Source organism: Opisthocomus hoazin, chromosome 19 (genome assembly GCF_030867145.1).
Source record: "Opisthocomus hoazin isolate bOpiHoa1 chromosome 19, bOpiHoa1.hap1, whole genome shotgun sequence".
In the NCBI taxonomy this organism is placed as follows: Eukaryota; Metazoa; Chordata; class Aves; order Opisthocomiformes; family Opisthocomidae; genus Opisthocomus; species Opisthocomus hoazin.
Genome location: NC_134432.1, coordinates 16,865,001 through 16,885,886, shown reverse-complemented (window position 1 = coordinate 16,885,886; position 20,886 = coordinate 16,865,001). Strand labels below are relative to the sequence as shown.

The following is a 20,886-nucleotide window of genomic DNA, read 5'->3' as shown; positions in this document are numbered from 1 at the left end:
AGTGCTTGTGAATAGCAGTGGCAAGACACATGCTCATCATAAAGAACAGTGTTTATGTTCTGTTAATATCCTGACATGCTCATTATCTGTGAACAAGGTGATTCACCTGCTCTCCACTGGGCTCTATCGTTGAGAGGAGAGAAGGAAGGCTAAGGGAATGCTGCTGAATCCTGACCGATGAATAAGGCGGCTTTTGGCCCTGCTGGGGCTACCAAGTTTTGGTGAACCATTTGTCAAAATTCCAGATGCTGATAGATTCTGGGATCTTAGGAAGATGATTTTTATGTCTTTTTTTAGATGCAAACAGCTTTTGACATGCTTTTTAATGGGATTTATTTCATCGAAGAGTGGGATAGAAACCAAGGAAGTTGAACTGCAGTATTAAGCATGATAACCCTGTATGGAGGGGTAGGAACAAATAACTGGTATTAATAATCTATTATACGGAATGGGTTATAGCCTGGAGAGTTAGTTGATTTGCACTTCCCTAGGGATTTAAAAAAACCCACAAACTTTCAAAACCCCCAATATTTAAGCTGGTTGTGATTGTTCTGAACTCTTCCATTGGAGACTAATGTTTTCTAATTTGATGAGCTAGTAAAAACAAATGATGCATAATATAGATAGTCAAATAATATGAGACCGTGTAGAAGTACCCTGTAGAACATCATAATCTGGGTGGAAAGTGCCGCAGTTAAAAGAGGAGGAGCAGGAGAGAAGGGTCCTGTTTACCATGCCAAAAATGTGTGGTCTGTCACAGACTTCATCAGCTATTACAGTGCCTACACCTGGGGAAGGAATGTGGGGGGAAAAAAAAAAGAACTTTCAGGGAGTATTTTTAAAGCAGTATCTTGTATATTGCAGGCAAAAGAATTTCCACACTTAGAATTTGTGTAGGATTTTAAATGGTGGTGAAGAGAATTACACTCACAACTCCTGTTGCGTTCTACTGGGATTAACCGAGTCCCATCTCTAGTTCCTTTGAAGAGTCATTTACATTGAAAATACATAGTTATGAATGTAAATAGTGGTAACATTACCTTCTTTGAGATTGATTCTTACATCGTGTTATCTCTTAAGTAAATAACTACCCTTCATTTGTGTCTAGTTGACCTGTAAGATACTTTTGATATCCTTGATCTTCTGTTCCAAAGATTCTAAAACCAGATCATCACTCTGTGGAAAAGCACCTCTCAAAAATAATTAATGCAGGCTCAAATCAAATGCTAAAATGTGAAGACAAAATAGCTGATTAAGTATCACAGTATAGGTAGACAGTAGAATCAGGCTTCTGACTTTTCATGTTTGTGAGCTTCATGTTTGACTTAACACATTATTTAAATAACATTGTCTTTTTGTGAATATGACATTAGGACAGTGCAAGCAAGTAGTGAAAGATACCAGGATATGAGAAACAGCTCAGCACAGAAATTAGCTTATGCTGTCTCTTCAATAGGCAGTAGGAGAGGTTGTAGAACAGAACTGGCCTGTGGTGAAGGGCAGGATTAAATTGTAATAAAATATGGCAGAGTAGCATGCCCTCCCCCTCCAATAAAACAAACCTCAAAATCTTGTTTTCCTTAAGTATGAGATTTTCTTCTAAACATTTTCTTCACTTGCACCTAAAGTAATACCTGATTTTATCTGATACTTGCCTGTTGATCATTCAGTCAGTTTAACTTGAAGAGTTTATCAATAGGATAAATAATTCCCTATTAAAGCTATAACCTACATCCACAAGTGCATTAAAATTCATACTTACAATTACCTCAGACTAATATATTGATCTCACCTCATCCCATTTTATTTATTTTATCCATTATTCACATGGAAAAATGTTATAGATATGTTTATTTTGCTTCATTATGATTAATGTCCTTCTACACTAAAGATGTTGTGTTTGTCCTGTATATTTGTTGCTGTTACTTAATGGCCTAAATGCAGTACTTGTGTTTGTGATAATCTATCATCTTATTTTGTATACAGTAGTGTTAAAATTTTTGATTATGTTTTGAGAACATTTACTTGTAAATTATTCACTACAAATACATACCACTTCAGTGTGTGGTAGATTCTGTCAGTACTATGTAATTAAATAGCTCTTAAAGATATTTTCTGCTGGCAAGAATTAGTGTGTTAAAACAGAAGTATATAGCTTGGTGTGGACCTTGGCAGTATTCATGAACAAAAATAGATGTAGTGAGGAAATAGAATTCTTTAACTTGTTCAGTATTTTGTTCTTTAATGAACTGTAGAGGTAAACAGTAGCAGAATCTCACAATTTGCCCTCTCTCTTGCATGCAGATTGCAAAAAGCATGCTTTGTTGCACGTACGAATACCAAACGTGGTATCCAGTAATAGAGTAATTACAGCGCTTTACATTTCGATGCATTTCTTGACTGCTTTGCTCTAGCCTGGATACAGGATTAGGTCCTTCACTGTATAATCTTGAAGCAATTCTGTATCTAGACAAAATCCTTAGCATGCAGTGGGTATCACATGGACAATTAAAATTGAGTATTGACATGTTTTTAAAATAGTCATACATCTCAATTTTGTTTATCTCAAAGTTTTAAAAACCTAATGACCTCATTGAAGCTTTACTATAATTACCATGTTTAAACTTCTATGCATTTTTTAGTTTAAACAGCCTTTGTGTTTTTTTAAACCAAAAGAAAATTAATGAGAAGAGACAAAGAGACATCAAAGAGGTTTTCCCTCTGATTGCAGTGTTAGAAGTTTTGCCTGAAAATAGGTTACATTTCTTCTGTTTTCAGCTGAATCCTCATTAACTTTACATTTTAATGATGTCCAGAGCAAATTATACGATTATGGTAGATGCCTTAAAGGGAAGCTTAAAGGACACCTTTTTAATGTTTGTTTCTTTATTGGTGGCAGTATTTGCACCAATGTTATAAACGGTGTTAGAATACTAAAAGTAATCCCAAAACATATCAGAAATATCTTCCATTTTTGCCGTATATGTAGTGTAAGTATCTTTATTTAATATTTAACACAAGTGGAGCATGTTAGGGGGATATCTTCGTCTTTGTAGGAGAAAAATGCAAATCATGTCTTTGAAAGAGTTTACAAATTACTTCTGCATCTTTATAATCAGTTTAATTTATAATGATAAAATAAAATGGAGACAGAGATGTAACAAAGCCTCTGAATTGTATTATTTTCTTGAAAATTCAATGAAGATGATTGAAATGTTAATAAAATGATAGGGTTTGTTTTTTTTTTTTTAATGACAAAAAACATTATTGGGGCAACTTGGTGGAGTTTCAATTTATTCCATTTAGAGGAACACTATTAGCAGCAATTCTTATTCTAATGTACCTCTCCTACTAAAAATTAAGATTGCATAATTCACCATTTAGATGAATAATTATGTTATCTCAAATGCAGCAACAAGAACTTGTATTTGGTACACCTTAAACAAGGTTAACTGAAATTGGCAATAGCTTGAATGGAAATTGAAGAGTTGAGAATCCAGGTGGTTGAAGATAATCTTATAAACCAGAAACATATCTTAAAAAAATAAAATAGAAAAAAAATTTGCACCCGCTTGCCAGAAAAGTATAGTAATTCTATATTAATATTTTTTCTACTCCCCTTCTTCCCCCTCACACCTTTGTCCCACAGAAGGATATGCCATTTCTGACTGTAGCTTGATGAAAAGTTAGACCAAAAGGCCTTGTGAAAAGCGAGGTCTTCTGTTTCCCTGTCCTGACACTTGGCATCTGTATTTTGTGAATAGAACCTTTGATTTTCTTTGCTGCACTGTAATCAATAAACTAAATTTTTGGGAGGTGGGATTATTGCAAGGGGGTGGGAAGAGGCAGAAGTAGGAATGTCGCAAAGTTCAGCTGCGAGGTAGGACTCAAAATCCAACTGACATACTGAAATGTTATCATTTAAGACCTTAAAGTCTAGTACTTCATGACTGCATTGCCATAACAGAAGTGAATTTCTAATTAATCTCTGATTATTTCTGTAGCTATGATCTGCTTGGCATATGATTTTACAAAGCTGATGTCCTGGATCTATAATCTATAGATTCAGTATTTCAGATCGGTATTTGTAAAAAAACGTCTTTGCAAGGAAAACAATCTGTAGTACTTCTTTTTAATAAATTCAACCTCCTGGTATGTTCTGGACTCTTTAATTCCTGAATGACTGGCTGTCCGCTATAGTGTTATCCAAAGTTTGGTGTTGGTGTTCATCTGCAGGTCTCTGTTCTGTAGTTGGGAGGAACTGCAGTTGCATATGGTCATCCGCTAGAAGATGTTCTTGAAAGCTCAAATTTGCAGTCATGACTATCAAAATAATCCTTTTTGTCCTGAGAATTCCACCTGAAGCGTGCTACAATTTTATGATCTGCTCTTCCACTGAAATTTGTAGAGTGTTTTAGTGTCTTGGCATAGGTACGCGTCACTTATGTAAGTGAAATTTTCCCTTCTATTTTGAATTCAAATAAAGAAGTTTTTGCTAAATAGTGCCTGGTTGAGTGCTTTGTCGTTGATTTCGACTGCTGTGTCTTGATGGAATCATTTGATATGTGCATCATTAATAAATAATTGAATAATGCAAGAGTCACTAGACAAAAAGAAAACTGAACTTAACCTTGCTGTTTCACGATGATTCTTACATATTCTTTTTTATATTCATAAATTTTCTGTAGAAACTGTTCAGAAATCTAAATTGTCGTGATTCTCTAGGAGTTATGGCAGACCCAAACAGTGCATCCAGCTCGGTGTGTGTAGGTGATCTCTTGATAGAAAACGGGTTTAAGTCTTTCAAATGTTTGGCAGTCTGTAAGCTTGAAAACAGCTTTTGAAAGTGGTGGCTTAAGTTCCTAGTTTAGTTTAAATCTTTTAGCTTTGATGTCTTCTAATGTAACTTTAGTTTGAAGATTGTAGCTCTAAAGAAGAATAAATAGAGTGCAATTTCCTGCCTCTTTCTCACCTGTGTTTTGTAATTACCAGAGAATTTACAGTAACTTTGTCTTTAGTTGAGATGCATAATAAAAGTACTTATTAATAAGCTCTAGCTGACAGAAAGATGTGTTCGTTATTCTTATTTCCTTGGCATACAGAGTTTGTATAGAATGATATTAGCGCTGAAAACCTGAAATGTTCTTCCTGGTAACTTATTCTGCAAGTATTTGCAGTGTGGCTATTTCTGGCCAGTTATATGTTAATGATAGTGCAAGGCTGAAACATTCCAATCATTCATAGGCCTGTCCTCCCTTTCTCATGTGTGGTTCTGTGCTCAGTGTTTTTGCCTTATTTCTTCTTGCTTTGTTGTGGTCAATTCAGTCAGTATAATAGCAAAGACATTGCCTTTTTTTTTTTTTAATAAAGAGTTATGTTAGAGATATACTATAACAGAGATAAGAGCTATTTATGTCCTAAGCTATTGATTTTTAATTAATGTTGCCTGGGCTCATACATGTTGGCAGAATTGCTAACAGCTTGTGGCATTTTTTAATTCACATCTTCTTTTTTGGTATTTTGACAGTGTCATTCATATCTCATGAAAAAGTACCTTGTCAGGTTAAATGTGTTAAAACACCGAGCAAAAAAAAAAAAAAAAAAAAAAAGGAAAAAAAAGGAGAGAATGGAACATAGGGCTGCTTAGAAACCTTGATCCATTGCCAAAGTATTTAAACAATTTAGTGTTTTGGTTTTCTAGCTCCAAGCTGCTTCTCAAATCCCTTGCTAATTAATCCAGTTAATTCTTTGTAGACTAACTGTATGCAGGGCTTTTTCTTGTGCTTCTGTCGCTGAGAACCCTGTTTTGTTTGAAGCAAACCTAAGCTCTGTTATAAAGGTTGTAGTAATAAAGTGAGTACTTGCAGATGTAAATACAGTGTTTTGAGCCTTTTTAAAAGGAGTTGTGTTTGTGTGTGTAACTTCTAATTTAATCTTTCATCATATATGCTGTATAAAAAGATGGAGAGAACTTTGTCATTAGTCTGATCATTCAAGAAAAGGCAGTAGAGGCTCTATGGAACAATTATGGCATGAAGTATTAGTGTTGTGATACTACAATTAATGATATATGTTTATTTTTCAACACGTAAATTACTGTAAATGCTGTTTGTTTCCCTCCTCCAAAAAGGATGATTGGATGTAGGGCAAGTAAGAGAGTTTAACAGGAAGGAGAGTTTTTAGAAATGACCTGTTGATACTTTGAATTCTTTTGATTAGTGTACAACGGTGGAACTGGAAAAAGCGGCTAGGGAGCAGAGAGCTTAGAAGCCCAATTAGACGTGGTATGAGATAACGAGAAAAGAGTATGCACTCCTCAAGGTGTGCTTGTCTGTGATAAAAGCCACCACAGCTCTTGAGCTTACTGCTAGTTTTTAAGATATGTTGAAAACTGCTTCCCCTCATCATACTGCTTATCGGTGCTAAGCAGATGATGGTGTGCAATAATGCAAGCGTGGCTCTAGCTAGCAGTGGTGTTTCTACCAAGCACTATGGGAACAACGGCTCTCTGAATGTCCTACTCCGTCCGCTCTCTCCGTTGCTGTGAGGAGTTGCTTCTGAGGACGTACTGTCTACAGGACACAGCTTTCCCTTTTGTTCTGTCTAATAGTAGATGTTCTTGCAAATCAGTGATGATGTGCAGATATTGGAGACTACAGCTGTGCTGCCAGCTGGCCGTAACAAGTTACGCTCCTCGTTTCCTTAGTCATCCTCAGTAGATTTGCATGTCAGCACGGTGAGAGTCGATCACCACCTGCTCTGCAGCACCTTGTGGATCAACCTGTGGAGAAAAATTGTGCAAGTGGGTTGAAGCTGCATTTTTAGATTACCTTTGGAGTTGGTAATGAAGGAAAAAATTGTTTTCAGCAAATCTGCTGCAAAGGGTGGGCAAATTGAAAAGAATTGGCAGAGCTCTTGAAAAAGTCAGAAGTGTAGTTGGGAGTTTGTTGGGTAATAAATATGGGCAAGGAAGAGAGAAAGGAAATTAATGAAATTGCTAGTTTTATATACACCTGGTTTCCATGGCCAGCTACTAAATGATATGTATCATATAACATGATTATGAAATGTTCCTGCTGAGAACTAGACTAGTCCACTGTTTTGGGAGTACCTTGATAGCTGGATGTGTGCTGTCATACATCTTGGAAGTATGAAATATCTTCAAATGTTCCCAGGGCTTTTCTGTTTTGCAGTTAAAAATCCTTTTGATACCCATACCTTTTCTACAGTAACAAAAATGTTTTAAAAATTTTTAGTGAGATGATAGCTTTCCCATCTGTTGCACTGGATATCAGCAAGCTCCTCTTTATATAAAACAGATTTCTTTTCAGGCTGATAGTACTGCTTTAAATGTGCTAAACTTACTTTTTCAGAGGCCTTCTTTTTATTACAGCATCACACATGGCATAAACTGAGCTTTGTTAATAGTAGCTGAAAGCATTGCAGATAGGAAATAGGTCAATACTGTGAGTGTAAATATACCCACAATTCTCTTGCAGTGCTTGATGCTCTCTGGTTAATGAACTTTACTCCAAAAGAGAGAAGTCAGTCTGCGTAGCTGAACACTCAGTGATTTTCTTTTTCTATCATCTCATGGTCATAAGCTAGGTGAGGTGTGTTTTTCTACCTCAGAACCTCTTCCCCACCCCTACTCCCCCAAGTTCTGAATACTGTTCAAGAAGTTCAGCTTCTGTCATCGACGCATCTGACTCCACAGAAACCTTTTGCAGGTGAGTGTATTGAATGCTTTTCCTGTTTTTACAAACTTTCCTCTCATTTAGTGCTGCAGTTTGTAGGCTTGCACAAGACCTCAGAGATGCTGTAGCCTTAGTTGAGGCTCACTGTGACCAGTCTCTGATTTTTATTTTTTTTCTTTTTTTAACTTGCGTCCAGTTTACTGGCCCTTAGGAATTTTCATTACCATTTTGATAGAATGGACAGTACTAATATGACTGATAAATGGAGATGAGCAGGTTACACGGATCATGCTGGAACAGAAAGGTGAAATTGAGTACTGAAGGGTACAAGGTTAAGTTCTGAAATGTATCAATAAAATAATTAATGCTATCTTTTATGTATGATCTTGCATGCTTTAAAACTTAGGATTGAGTTGGTGACCACTGAAACTGTTAGTCAGTTAGGGTCATTTAATAACATAGATTTCTGTAGTTGTAAATACATTAAGCGTGAAGCTCTGAGGATGTCTACATTGTTGTAGAAACCACAACTGTAGTATTCCTCTTTATAATAATGTCTCACCAAAAATGACGGCTCCATTTGGCTGTCCTTTATTGATAATGAAATGTATGTGAAACAGGTTCATTGTATAATAGATAGGTTACTTTTTGGAATGTACTGTAAAATATATTTATGTAAACATCTCCACTAAAGAAAACAGTAGAATTAAGAATGGGATTTTCAGTTTCTTGTGTCACAGTTTCATCTTTGATAGAATCCGTTTTTTCTGTTTCAATGCCATTTGAATAACTGAAGTAAACAGAGATACAATAATAGAAATTTTGAAGCCATCAAAACACAAAGTGATGTTGAAGAGCTTGTCTTCTGTAAAACCTGTATTGCTGTGCAGGAAGATTCCCAGAAGAGAGGGTATTTGTGCAGATCAATAACCCAGAGCAGCGTCACTGGGAGCTGGTGGTACTCTACAGCAGTAACACATGATAACTTTGAAACTGAAAACAGTTTGAGACTATCAATATTGAAAGTATGAAAGTAAGGTCACGGTTTTAAACATTATGAAGTTACATAGCTTGAGGCTTTAGAAATCAGTATTCACTGTTGGATGTTTAACAAAGAAGGTATTCTCTGTGTAGTTTAGGCAATTATACAATTGCTGAAGAGTAGGGTTGGTTTGTTTTCTTTTTTAGTGCAGCACTTCAAGAACTTGTGGTTGGCTAGAACACTTTTGTTCGAAGAGCTTTTTAAGTCAGTTCCGATTAAACCTGAGATGTAGCGGTCCATATAACAATGAATATATTTCTGTGGTACTCGTATGTATTTGCCTAATAATATGTCTATATGAATTTATTATGGTGGGTGAATTTTGGGAAGAGATTAAAAAAAAAGTTAGTCTACTGTAAAGTGTTCTGTAATACATGGAAAATAAAGGTTATTAGTAAATTAAAATGGCCACAATATCATTAAAACTAAAACCAAAAATGGTAAAAATAAAGCGGTTTGACAAATGTTTATAAATCCCAAGTATTTTCTAGTAATGAAAAGCCTGGCAGTATGTTGGAAAATACTATTTGTTTTCATTTGCAATTCCTTTAGGTGTTGTAATGTAGTTGATAGACTGCCATGGCCACGTTGTGGTTTTACATGAGTTCCTTGTAATACAGTATTTCTAAAAAGCAATATGACATTAAAATGTTATTCCTGGCTTTCTTCGAAACAACAAACAGAATTAAAAATTATCTGGTTGATGCAGGAAAGTAGAAAAAATGACATGTAAAATTTCTCTTAAAATTAATTGAATAAGGGTTTGGGGTTTTTTTGAATGAAGTTGCTTATGAATATGCCAGTGTTAGGTATGAATTAGGGTGGCTATAAACTCTCATTTTAGCAAATGTAAATCTTTGATTTTTGCTGTAAAAAGCTAACTTAAAGAAATTATTTTGGGCTACAGATGCTTGAACGTTTAGCAGAAGCAGTAATCTTGGGAAAGCAGATAGGCATACATAAGCAATTTGAAGTACATGTCTTGTAAATATTACAGAGGGTGAGTGTTTCTTGTAAAAATGTCAGAACTGTAGTTGCTTTGGTCTTATCTTGCGTAACTTGAGAATTTGCATTCTGGAAATATAAGTTAAATTGGCAGATTTACACAATCACTGCTTGTGTCTGGTATTGTTAAACTCTAGATGATGCACTAACTCTGGATTAATTTTTGTTGCATGCTAGCTATGTGTGAGGAAGGTCTGTTTATTTTTCTTCCTTTATTGCTTCTGAGACATAAGAAAAAAATTTTATCTTGTAAATCGTACTCTGTGTGGTATTGGCACTTCCAGATTGTCACATTTAAATCATAGCATGAAATATTAGTTAACTCTTTCTTTCATATTTTCAGGACAAGGAGGGCTTGCCAGCTGCTGTTGAAGTGAAGAGGCTGTCACCAGGCAACTCTGCTGTCTCAGAATATAAATACAAAGAGGCAGGAGGGAAACGAATTCAGTATTCATGGCCTTAGCACTTGAAGCATATCTCTATTAAATTTATAGAGTAGTGAAAAGGTTACGAGAAAAAAATATACTGATCAAACACAAATAAACTTAAAAAATTATTAAAACAAAAAAAAGCCTACTTAAAGTAGGCGTTCCTATTCAACTTCTACATTTAAACTCTTTTGTATAATTACTACAGGCAGCCTGTGAAATGTTTCAAAACACTTTGTATTTAATTTTGTAAGCCAGGCGTTGCGGATTTCTTGCATGTTGAAGTAGGATGTTACCTAATTGTATTTTTTGCAAGTTTTAGCTGCTGTATAATTTGCTGACTGAAATTACAGGGGGGTGGGGAAAGAATTAAAAACATAATCCTTTCGAAATTTGCTCCTTGCAGGCCTCCTGGCGTTTGGCTTAGATTTCCAGTAATACTAAATTTTTGGGTTGGTAGAAGAACAGATGGTTATGAAGAGGAATATCCCCTTAAGTGCATAGTAAAACAAGCTCAAAAGATTCATCAGCCGTGCTTTAATGTGGACTTGAGGTATCACCAAAATGATTAACCATTGCATAGAAAAGATCTGAAGACCTGAGATGAAGATGGGAGAAACATGTAACAAATAAGGCTTGAAATAAGTACTTTTTTATGTCTTCTATTTTTCATCTCTGTTATTTTAGCTTTAACTCCATCCTGTGCATCCCCTTGGCATAGTTCTAGCGTCAGTTGTATCCGTATCATCAGTTTAGAAATTAATGTGGACCGAAAGTTTTCTGATCGCTGAACACATCTTACGCTTTCTAATGCCTCCTTATTCTTACAGTTTAGAATGTTAGAAGAGAAGTTAATCTGTACTGTTATACAACTGATTTTTTAAAAACTGATCTCTTTGTATGGATGAAACAAAAGTTGAGGATTTAATACAGAGGTAATTCCCCAACCGTGTTTCATATGTTGAACACTGTGCTTGCAACACAACTGTTTCACAACTTCAATTAAAAAAGTTAGTAAAGTTTTGACCAAACCTGGCACCATTCCATATAAGAATCCAGGAGAGTAAGCAATAACAGTTGAAGATGGAACATATTACCTTATAAAGGTCCTAACTAGTCTGATGCGTAACTTTTACAATGTCCTTTTACTTACCATTTATCAGGTCTTGACTCCAACACACGCATTTTCTTCAATCCATTGCTTCTTGATCTGCTTCTATTACAACTTAATGCTATGGAAGGGAAGAGCCGATCTTGTTCCTTGGGAGAGAGATGACTGACTTTGTACTGTAGAAGAGATTTGAAATAAAATATAAACTGAACCGGCTTTTCAGTTTTTGTGGTCATGTTTGCCTTAACATTTAGATCAGAGCTAACTTCAATGTTGATTGGTGGTTGGTTGTTTTGTGGTTTTTTTTAATTCTTCAGCTTCTGTTTATTTCACGATACTTTAGCTCTTCAAATGGTACGGAAAGAAAAGAACAGATTCTTTCAAAGTTGTGACTATGCCAGAGGAAACTGGAAATACCGTTCTTAACTCCACTACTTTTCTTTAGTGGAATGTCCATGTGATGCTGAATGCCTTTTAAGTGGCAAGCTGGGACAGTTCAACAACTTGACATGACACCAAGTAACTGATTAGGACGTGCTAAGAGGAAACTAATGTAACCTCTTCTTTCTGTAAAAGACCATGAATGTTTTTTGTGTTGTCTTCCCCAAGAAGTGCGTGTCGTTCCTATTTTGCACTTATTGCACGTTAGTTTTTTAACAAGATTGTAAGATGAATTTAACCAAGATCCTTTTAGATGGAAAGTTGCTGGAAGCAGTGGCACTCTCGTATTTAAGGTTTACTCTGAATGGGTCATAAAGCTGCTGATGGACTAATGCGTGCGCTGGCAAACTGATGTGAGGAGAGTGGTCAGGAACCCGGCCGCCCCGGGTGTGCTGAAACGTAAGGGCAACTGTGGCAACTTCTGCCAATTCTTGTATTGTTGGGGCTATTATTTCTTCATATTGTGCAGAATCATTTGAATTTTGAAGATAATTCTTTTTATTCTGGAGAACTGTATGTAGCCTTAAGTAAAAATCCACAAGAAAGTTGTTGTTTAACCTGCTTTAATTTGGAAGGATTTGTAGAAAAAAAAATAAAATGTGTAGGATATTGCTGAACGCTGCCTAGGAAAGTTCTGCTCCTCACTGCCCCTCTGGCTCTTGACGTGTTGGTAATATAAAAATAATTACAGAAATCATAGTGATTTGATTAATCTGTTCTGGTTTTCTCTCTTCCTTCCCGTTTCCTGTGATGTATATTTTATGTTGCCTTTGCGCTCAGTCTTTCCCACGTTTGGATCATTTTACTGAACTCTGAACAGCATTTCATGCATGAGTTGCAAACCTCATATTCTGTTTCTAGATTAAACTGTTGTGAAAAGCATTTTCACGTTACCAGCGAGGTTTTTGGCACTTGCAGGGCAGACTTCCAAGTGTTCTGTTGAGAGAGGCAAACTTGCAAGTCTGTTTTTTATGGCCTTAATGTCAATGGACTCCTTTGAACAGCAGCTGGTGTGTGTAGTGCTTGCTGATTCACTCAACCAGAGGCTGTGCATCATTCACAAAAACGTCAGTAACTGAGAACGACAGGGCAGTGTCCCCTTATTTATGCCTAACTTGTCACAAAGATGCAGGCTATATCCTAGAAACAGAATATTTCTTTGGAGTGTGATCTGCTAGGTGGAGAGTTTAATTGGATACTATTCTCATGTGGGTTGTATTTTTGAATATTGAACCTGCTATATGTGCTTGCTATGCATATTGATAGTTTAGGGTAACTTCAGTTGCAGGGGCTGTGGTGCTGGCAGGTTTTTTTTTTGGTGTATTTTGTTTTTGTTTTTTTTAATATCGTTTGTAAGACATTCTTACAGAATTTTCTTTTACATCTTGGTTGTTTTCTGACTTGTACACTTCTAGAGTAAGGAGTACTTTAAGATGAGAAGATTGAAGGCTTAAAGCTTCATATCCAGAAAACGATAATTTTTATTCTGTATATATTTCCTGCCAGAACGTGCTTCTGCCAGGTTTCTAGTCTGTCGTCTTGTGTGTGTGTGTGTGTGTAGGTTGTTTTCTCTCCCTCATTTTCTCCACCGCCCCCCACCCCCGCTGCCTTTTTCCCTCCTCCCCCTCTTCCCCCCGTGCGAAATGTTCTCTGTGTGCTAAGTCTGCAGCAGTTTAGGGGCAAGCAGAAGTGTTTGGCTGTGCTGAATACAGGACTTCAAGGAGTTTGCAGAGGTTTGGAAAGAAGTTTACGTTGTTTTTCGTTGTGCTGCATAAGTACTATAGTGTGTAGTGGGTGTTGAAATTAAAGTTGCTCTGATTGGAATTCCATTCCATTTTAGAGGGATTGCAACTATTAAGACCTGAAGTGAATGAGTTAAATCATTCAGTTAGGGAGGAAAATTGAAGTAATCTTCATTGTATTTTTCAATTTGTGATTAGTATAGCTGAATGATTTGTAGCCAGTATGGATTAAATTAGCTGACTTTTATCAGAAGAAACAGGTTGGTATGTATTGGTATTGTGTGGTTAACCATAGGAGGTATTTTCTGATAATTTTCTGAAGAACTTCCCTGGTTTTAGTAATTTCCATGTACTTCAAATACAGACCAGTTTGAGTTCTGCTACTTTTAGAAGTGATTAAGCATACCTCTTCTAAAAGCAAAGCTCTTCACTTTATGGTGTAAGAAAAGTTGAGAGTAAAAGAGCAGCATAGTTACACTAATATGCCATTGTAGCACGTTCCCATCCTGTCATCTGGAAAATTAAATCAGGTTACAGCATGGATTAACATTTAGACTTGTGAGGAGGGGAAGGTAGTGTCTTAAATGCCATGAAATTGAACAATGGGATTATGCAGTTCACAGCTAATTTCAATATTCTTCTGTATTTGGCTTTTTGTGGAACAAGATTCTGTAGGGAGAGGCAGTAATTGGTTTTAAAACTTGGAAACATTCACGTATATACTAAAATACTAACAATAATAGCTTGAATACGGTTGAGTAATCAATACGATGCTCTAATGTACTTAGATGTGAGGTAGAATCTCTGCTACTAGAGGGAAAAACTAAATGTGTTAGCAGTGAAAACTGGTTTATGTTATCCATTTGTGGATAGTCTATAAATGCATGGCAAGGAATCAACATGCTGCTGTGACAGTGCAGAGAAGTTTTGCTTGTCTCTTACTGAGAAATAGCATTGTCTTATCGCTTTTCAAAATAAAAAATATGTTCAGTTACAAAAATTTCACATGTTGTTCATATGAGAAGCGATTCAGTAGTTTCCCTCAAAAGCACCTCTTAAAATAGTTGCAAAGGAAACGGCTTCCAAATTAACCACGTGGTCGTTTCGTGTTTTTCCTGACTGGCCCTCCCTAGAGCGGGATGTCCGTGTGAGCAGTAAGGCTGGTGGATCTCCAGGTCTTTGGCCAGCCTGGACTTTGTGGGCAGCAGCTGCTTTGTGCGGAGCGGTATCCTCTGGGAAGAGGGCTTACAGTGACGTGCGTCCGCTTGGTAGGTGAACCCACTCCGACTGCAGTGAAGTCACTCATGAATCTTAGGGAATACATATGACATGCCACTGGTTTAAAAGATTTTTAAACCTGAGTGTAACCGTTAGGAATGGAATTAAGTTCCATTTTTTCGTAGTACCCACAGTTTTAATTTCAATTTGTGACAAATGTGTATTTCATTGCACTTGCGCTCATACAGGGATGGAGATAGCAGATAAGCTATAGTTTGGAATGGTATTGTTTGTATGCTTTCTGCTTTACACTTGTAACTTACAATTTCCAGTGCTGTCTTTCAGCATGCTATTAATATTAGTATATGGTTATTTTCCAGAGAAGTTTGTCAGCACTTGCTTTAGGCAGAAACTCTGTGATCTTGTCATCTTTTGTGAGCTGAAACTACAAAATTGGATGTCATGAAAGATGAACAGGAGATATGAAATTACTATCAACATGGAAGTTCAACCTGTAGCAGCACAACCTGTTCAGGTTTTGGGGTTTGGGAAAAGTTTAGTTTGAGAAGCAGCTCCATAATTCAGGTGACTTTTTGCTTTCTGTTGTTATCTTTCACTTTGTCTGCTCGTTGTTTTGCGATGTCTTCTTTTGCTGACCTTAGCTGAGCTTTTAATGCTTTATAACTCTAGAGATGACTGATGCCCTGGAAATCTTCAAGCTCTGGCCTTCGCTGTGACTACGTAAGAGGTTGGTTAGGATTTCAGTCTGTCTCTTCACTTGTTCTGATGTCAGCAAATAGATTCCCCTCTCCTGAACTTGAAAAATGCATTTTCTGTGTGTTTACTTTGCCTAGGGAGTATTAAAGTAGAAAAATATATGAGCATTATTTCATTAGAAAGCCTGTGAAGTACCTAGGGGAAGAGGGTTCACTGTGTTTTGAGTTGCAAAGGGTTTTGTTACTGTCTGGAGGTACAATGGAGCTACATCTAATTCTGTTTGCATGCAGTGTGCAAAACAAATTACTGTTAGTAAAAGTGTTTGAAGTCTTCAAGTTACTTCAGTTTCATAGGCAGAGTTGACAGTCGGATATGTTCATGTCTTTACCAAGTATTTCACATGAATGCTGAAGCATATTGTGCTGATTAAAGCTGAGTCCTGAATGCTTGTCTGAGCTACCCTCCTGTATTCCTCTGTTCGTACGACCATTTCCCCCTCTTCAGAATAATTTGGATATTGTGTCTGTTGTGGTTATTAGGCGCCTTGTGCTTATCCTTTCAATGGAGGGCCTGGCCATACTGAGTAATAGTAATGTTTGTTTGTAGATGTTTATATTTCATAAAGTCAGGTGTTTTCATGGCCACCATCTAAATGTATGTATTTATGTAAATCCTCTTGGTTTAGAGAGTGTGCTTCAGCTTCATGGAACTTCATGTAATGACCACATAGAATTTAAATTTAATTTTATTGTGTATGTATGTGTAGGTAAATGTAGTTGAAAACATCTTTTAAATGAACATTAGATTAACAGTGAAGAATGGATAAAGCGAGGAAAGCTATAAAAAGATGTTATGTAGTTTCTTTTTCCATTGTGTAGTGTTTTCCAAATAAAGGTAGTGAATATTCCCAGACTATTTAAAAGCTGAAGTGATGGAGCTGGTGCATTGTTAAATACAAAGTACTTGTAAATCATGAGGATGTGCAAGCATGTGGCTGCCAGGCACAATTTAAAGGTGGTTTTCTTAACTGTAGGGTTCCAGGTTATACGGATTAGCCATTCTGATGCTGTTATAAGATGTGTCATGAAAAGCAGAGTGCATGCGAATTATATATCCCACTGTCTTAACAGGGATGTGACGTTCAGTGCAATTCCACAAGGTGCTTTGCTTATCCAGCTGAGTACATATTGCTGTTATTTCCATTGAAATCGGTGGATGAGAAATTAAGTTACTTTCATGCATTTCATGCATTATGCATGGAATTGAGTTGATTCTAATACGTGCAGTTGATTGACATAGAAAGGTTTTGTGTATATTAAAGACAAGTTAGCTTATGAATGTATCTTATCACTCTGAGATCCATGTTTTGGATGACAATGTAATTGTAGCCTGTGTGCTTGGAGAACGTTTTCATTTTGAACCTGTAGAAACTGTTTTGGGTAGGGACTCTGATTAGAGTCACATCTTTTTCTCAGTTGCGGTGTGGTAATGTTTAATCTGGTGAGTGAAATAGTCCTGTCTACGTGAGGATTCAATTCACCAAAGCCCCTATTCACGTGTTCTCCGTCGCTTAGTCTGGAAAACAACTGTAACTACTTCAGTTCCTTGAAGTCTTCACAGCACAGAAAGCATCCAGCAAATTTCCTCCTGTCTTCTTACTGAACCTTGCAGTGCGTATGTTTTACTGTCTAATTTTTAAGACGTAGAAGTAATTTATCCTGTAGGATACACATCAATGGACAGGTACAAGTGGAACGGTACTGGCTAAGAGATATAAAAAAGCGATGCAATAGTGAAGTAAAAATTATATTACAGTTGATAAGCTGCTGTGTGGAAAAGTTTAAACTCTCCGTTTTGTCTTACTGAATCTTTCAATTTTCTCCTGTTACCAAGCTCAATGAAGATACAAAGTGAGAAATAGAAATTCTAAATATTAACTCACAGTGTATGAGTAACTAGTCTGGATGACCTGTAGGAAGGGTTCGTCAAATACGGTGTACCTGCCTCTTGTGGTATGCAGACCACAGCAGCAGCAGATACTCTGTCCGTTTCTCAAGAGAAGGTGGAGGCCAGCCTTCGTGTTGAGACGTCGCCTGAGCCAGCAGTGCTGGAGGTGGCTGTCTGCCTCGCCGCTCCTTTGCGGGGAGAGGAGGCCTTGGGGATGGACAGCAAAGACTGAAGCGTTGCTCTGCCTGTAGCAAGGATATATCACAATTCTTTCTATGGCAAGAGCACATGACAAAATGCAGTCTTAAGCTAGTTACAAAGATGATCTGATTTTGGTGCATTGTAAAGACCTTAACAACCCATGGTCTAGTTTTTAATTGGTGCGTGTTACCCCTAAAGAACAAATATTCAGAAACACATAACTCTGAAATAATTAAGGAAAACAATTTTGTAGTAGATCAGTTAAACATTTGAGTAACTTTGAAAATTGAAATATCCTTCTTACTGGCTATTGATGTCAAAGGATATTAAAGAAATGCTGGAGATACACATTCTGATGTATTGATGGTGGGGGGGAAGTTATTGTTTGTTTCTTTTTATTGGTGATCACTGTAACTGCATTGTAATTATGTACTGCACTCAACATCATAGACAGTGCATGTGAATGAGTCAACATTGAAAATTTGGCTAAATCCTGTTCAGTGTGTAGTCCAGTCAACTGATGAACAAAATGTTGTGGTCCTTGTGAGAGGTGAGGACAGTGGAAATCTTTTGGTTTGTTGTAAGTTGATTTACTTTCCCTTTCCTATGTTAGGGGCATGTATGGAACAGGGAGGGTTTTTTCGGTGGATTTTATGCTGTGTTTGCTATGGCCACTGCTCTGCCTTATTTCCTGATGGCACAGAATTTTTTGAGAGGCAGGAAAAAAACACCCCAATTTTCTGTAAGAGTGAACATATTTAAGTCAAAACTCTGAATCAGAACTGAAAAGAGCCTAACAAAAATCCTTGGCTGTGACTTTGAAGTTATTATTGAAGTTGTCTTTTGTTTCATTTTAATGAGAAAGATTTGTAAGGGGGCCTCTGAGACAATAAAAGCAGCAGCGTGCATTTATTTGCCCATGATAACTTCCAGCTACCAGTGCTTAGGAGTGGATCTTGGTGTCTTGCAAAGCGGTGCACAATGCACCTCTGTCTTGTGGACAGTGATCTCGCAAGGAGCTTTCAGGGTTTAGAAAAGTGCTGACAAATACGTTCCTGTAGGCCTGCCACCACACCAGTGAGCTCCTGAAACGCAGGAGGGCTTTCAAGATGCTAACAAAACAGGAGAAGCACTACTTGCACACGCACAATTACTTTGTGTGATGAATCTGTTTTGTTGTATTTTTAAAGAATGGAGAATGGGATTGCAGTCTATGGAGGAATGTGTTTAGAGCAAACACTAAGGATTTATATCACAATTTAATTCCTCGTTTCCTTAAAAAGATGGTAAATGACAAAATGCTCTGTGTGTCAGTATATGTATGTAAATTTAGATTAAGTTTGAGAGTAATGGGTCCATAGAAGTGTGTGTATGTGGGGGGGATGTCAGTGTCATGTTCCAGGCACTGTTACAGATTTCTTCAGCAATGTTATGTAGTTGGATTTACAAATTTATTTCTTTCTGTTGATTTGTCTTTTCTGTGAAAAGTTTAGCCTCAAATAATTAATTTTTAAAATATTTAAAAATATGCATCATAATAAATGTTGCATAGTTTCGTCTTGCGACTGATACTGTGCTTGCTTTGGTGAAATAGGAGACTGTCTTGTCCTGCCAGCTGTTCCGTGTGTGTGAAGGACTGTTCGTGAGAGCTCAGCTGGTCACGTTGGGACGCTCAGCTCAGAACACTTACCTGCATAGAGATTTAAGGCGTTAAAATGTGATCCTTTGCTTACTTTTTCTACTTTGTTGTGTTAATGTAGAAGGGTTTGCTCATATTCGTATGTAAAATTTGATATATTGTGCATGTAATTGTATGTATGTGTGTAATGGTGAAATGTTAAAACTAAGAATCGGAATGTCTGGAAGAAGTTAAGCTAGAAAGTTTATTAGTGTGCAGTCTTCCTGTATTTCTGACGTAAAAAGAATACACTTTAATAAAAAGCTTGTATTTGCTAGCAATTGAATCCCAATCAACTATTTTATTACTAACATAGACTTTGCAAATGGGAGGGACTATTCTGAAATAACAGTGTGTGGTGCATGTGTCAGAAAAATGCCTCTTCCCCTAAGCCTCGGCTACAACGCGGCGTAGCAGTAGTCGACCCGCAGAGGTTGGGCATGGAACATCACTGCCTACAGAATGAGCCAAGCTTGTGGAGACCCTGTACAGGGAGTCAGGAAGCTGCAACAGGGTGTGCAGTGAGCCAAGCCGCAGGCAGCCAAACCCACCGGGCTGCACAAAGGGTGCAAACTGTGTAGGATACCGCCTGATTTCTCTGTGCCTTATATTCTGAACTCTTGCGTGATTGTTGTTTGGTCTGTCTTCTGGTTTTTGTAATTAAAACAATTATTTGTCGAATGGAATCTGGTCTTCTCAGTCATATTCCTTTGAAAAACGAATGGCTTTGAAGAGTTCTGGTTTAAATAGGTTGTCATATAAATAATTTCAATCATGATACTTTGTTGTTTTATGAACCTCTTTAATTAAATTCAGGGAATACTACCATATTATTTATTCTGACAAGCCAGGGAGGAATAAGGACCTTACATCAGTCTTGAATGCTTGCTAATCTGAAATATTAGCGGTTCCAGGGCTACAATAATTACCTCTTTCAGATTCTGGGTAAATGTTTTTTTGTTTCTAGGAAGCATACCTCAACATTAATATAAAGTAGCTTTGAGAGATTTGTAATTTGGTATTGCTGAAAACATCTACAGAAGTTAGTTGATGCAGTGTCTGTAGCTGGCAAAACTGGTTACCTGATCACAAAGAAAATAGCAGTGCATTTGGTGACCATTTTCAGGTGACAAGGCTGGCTGGCAAATTGCAGCCAGAAAGATATTGCACAAGGCAACAGCCTAAAGTTCAGTGTAGCACCAGGACATCTCTTATGAAATAATTTATATAGAAATACAATATTTACATATAGATATGTGTGTCTGTATGCGTGTGTGTGTACACACAGATATCGATGGTTTCATGTGTTTTGTGTGTGTGTTGTATATACAGGTTTTGTCTTTCTGGAGGAGGGTAAAGGGAGAGCCTTGAAAAGTCCTTCCCTGCTCTTATCAACATAGCAGCCTCAGCTGCCCTCCTTGGATCCCCTGCCAGGGTTGCTATCATCTTCTGATCAAATATTAATGTGTGATTCTCTGCTTGCTCACTAATCCAAAGCCAATTAATATTATCTGTCAATTATTTACAGATCCTGAGGTGCGGAGGCAATTCCCAGAGGACTACAGTGACCAGGTTTGGAATGCGTAATTAATTTTTTACATGACAAAATTTATTTCAGGGTTGTTCAACATATTATTACTGCTCTTTTTACTGAAAGAG

General features: G+C 37.0%; 1 protein-coding gene across 6 annotated transcripts in view; it reads left to right on the top strand.

The window, feature by feature from the left end:
• The window catches only part of DENND1A (DENN domain containing 1A), a 214,664-nt gene that overhangs the window by 16,615 nt on the left and 177,163 nt on the right, over window positions 1–20,886 (top strand). For all 6 annotated transcript variants that reach the window (XM_075439183.1, XM_075439180.1, XM_075439182.1 and 3 more), the window contains exon 3: window positions 20,756–20,799. In XM_075439183.1, the coding sequence (XP_075295298.1) occupies window positions 20,756–20,799 (44 nt within the window). The remainder of the gene's footprint in view (window positions 1–20,755; window positions 20,800–20,886) is intronic.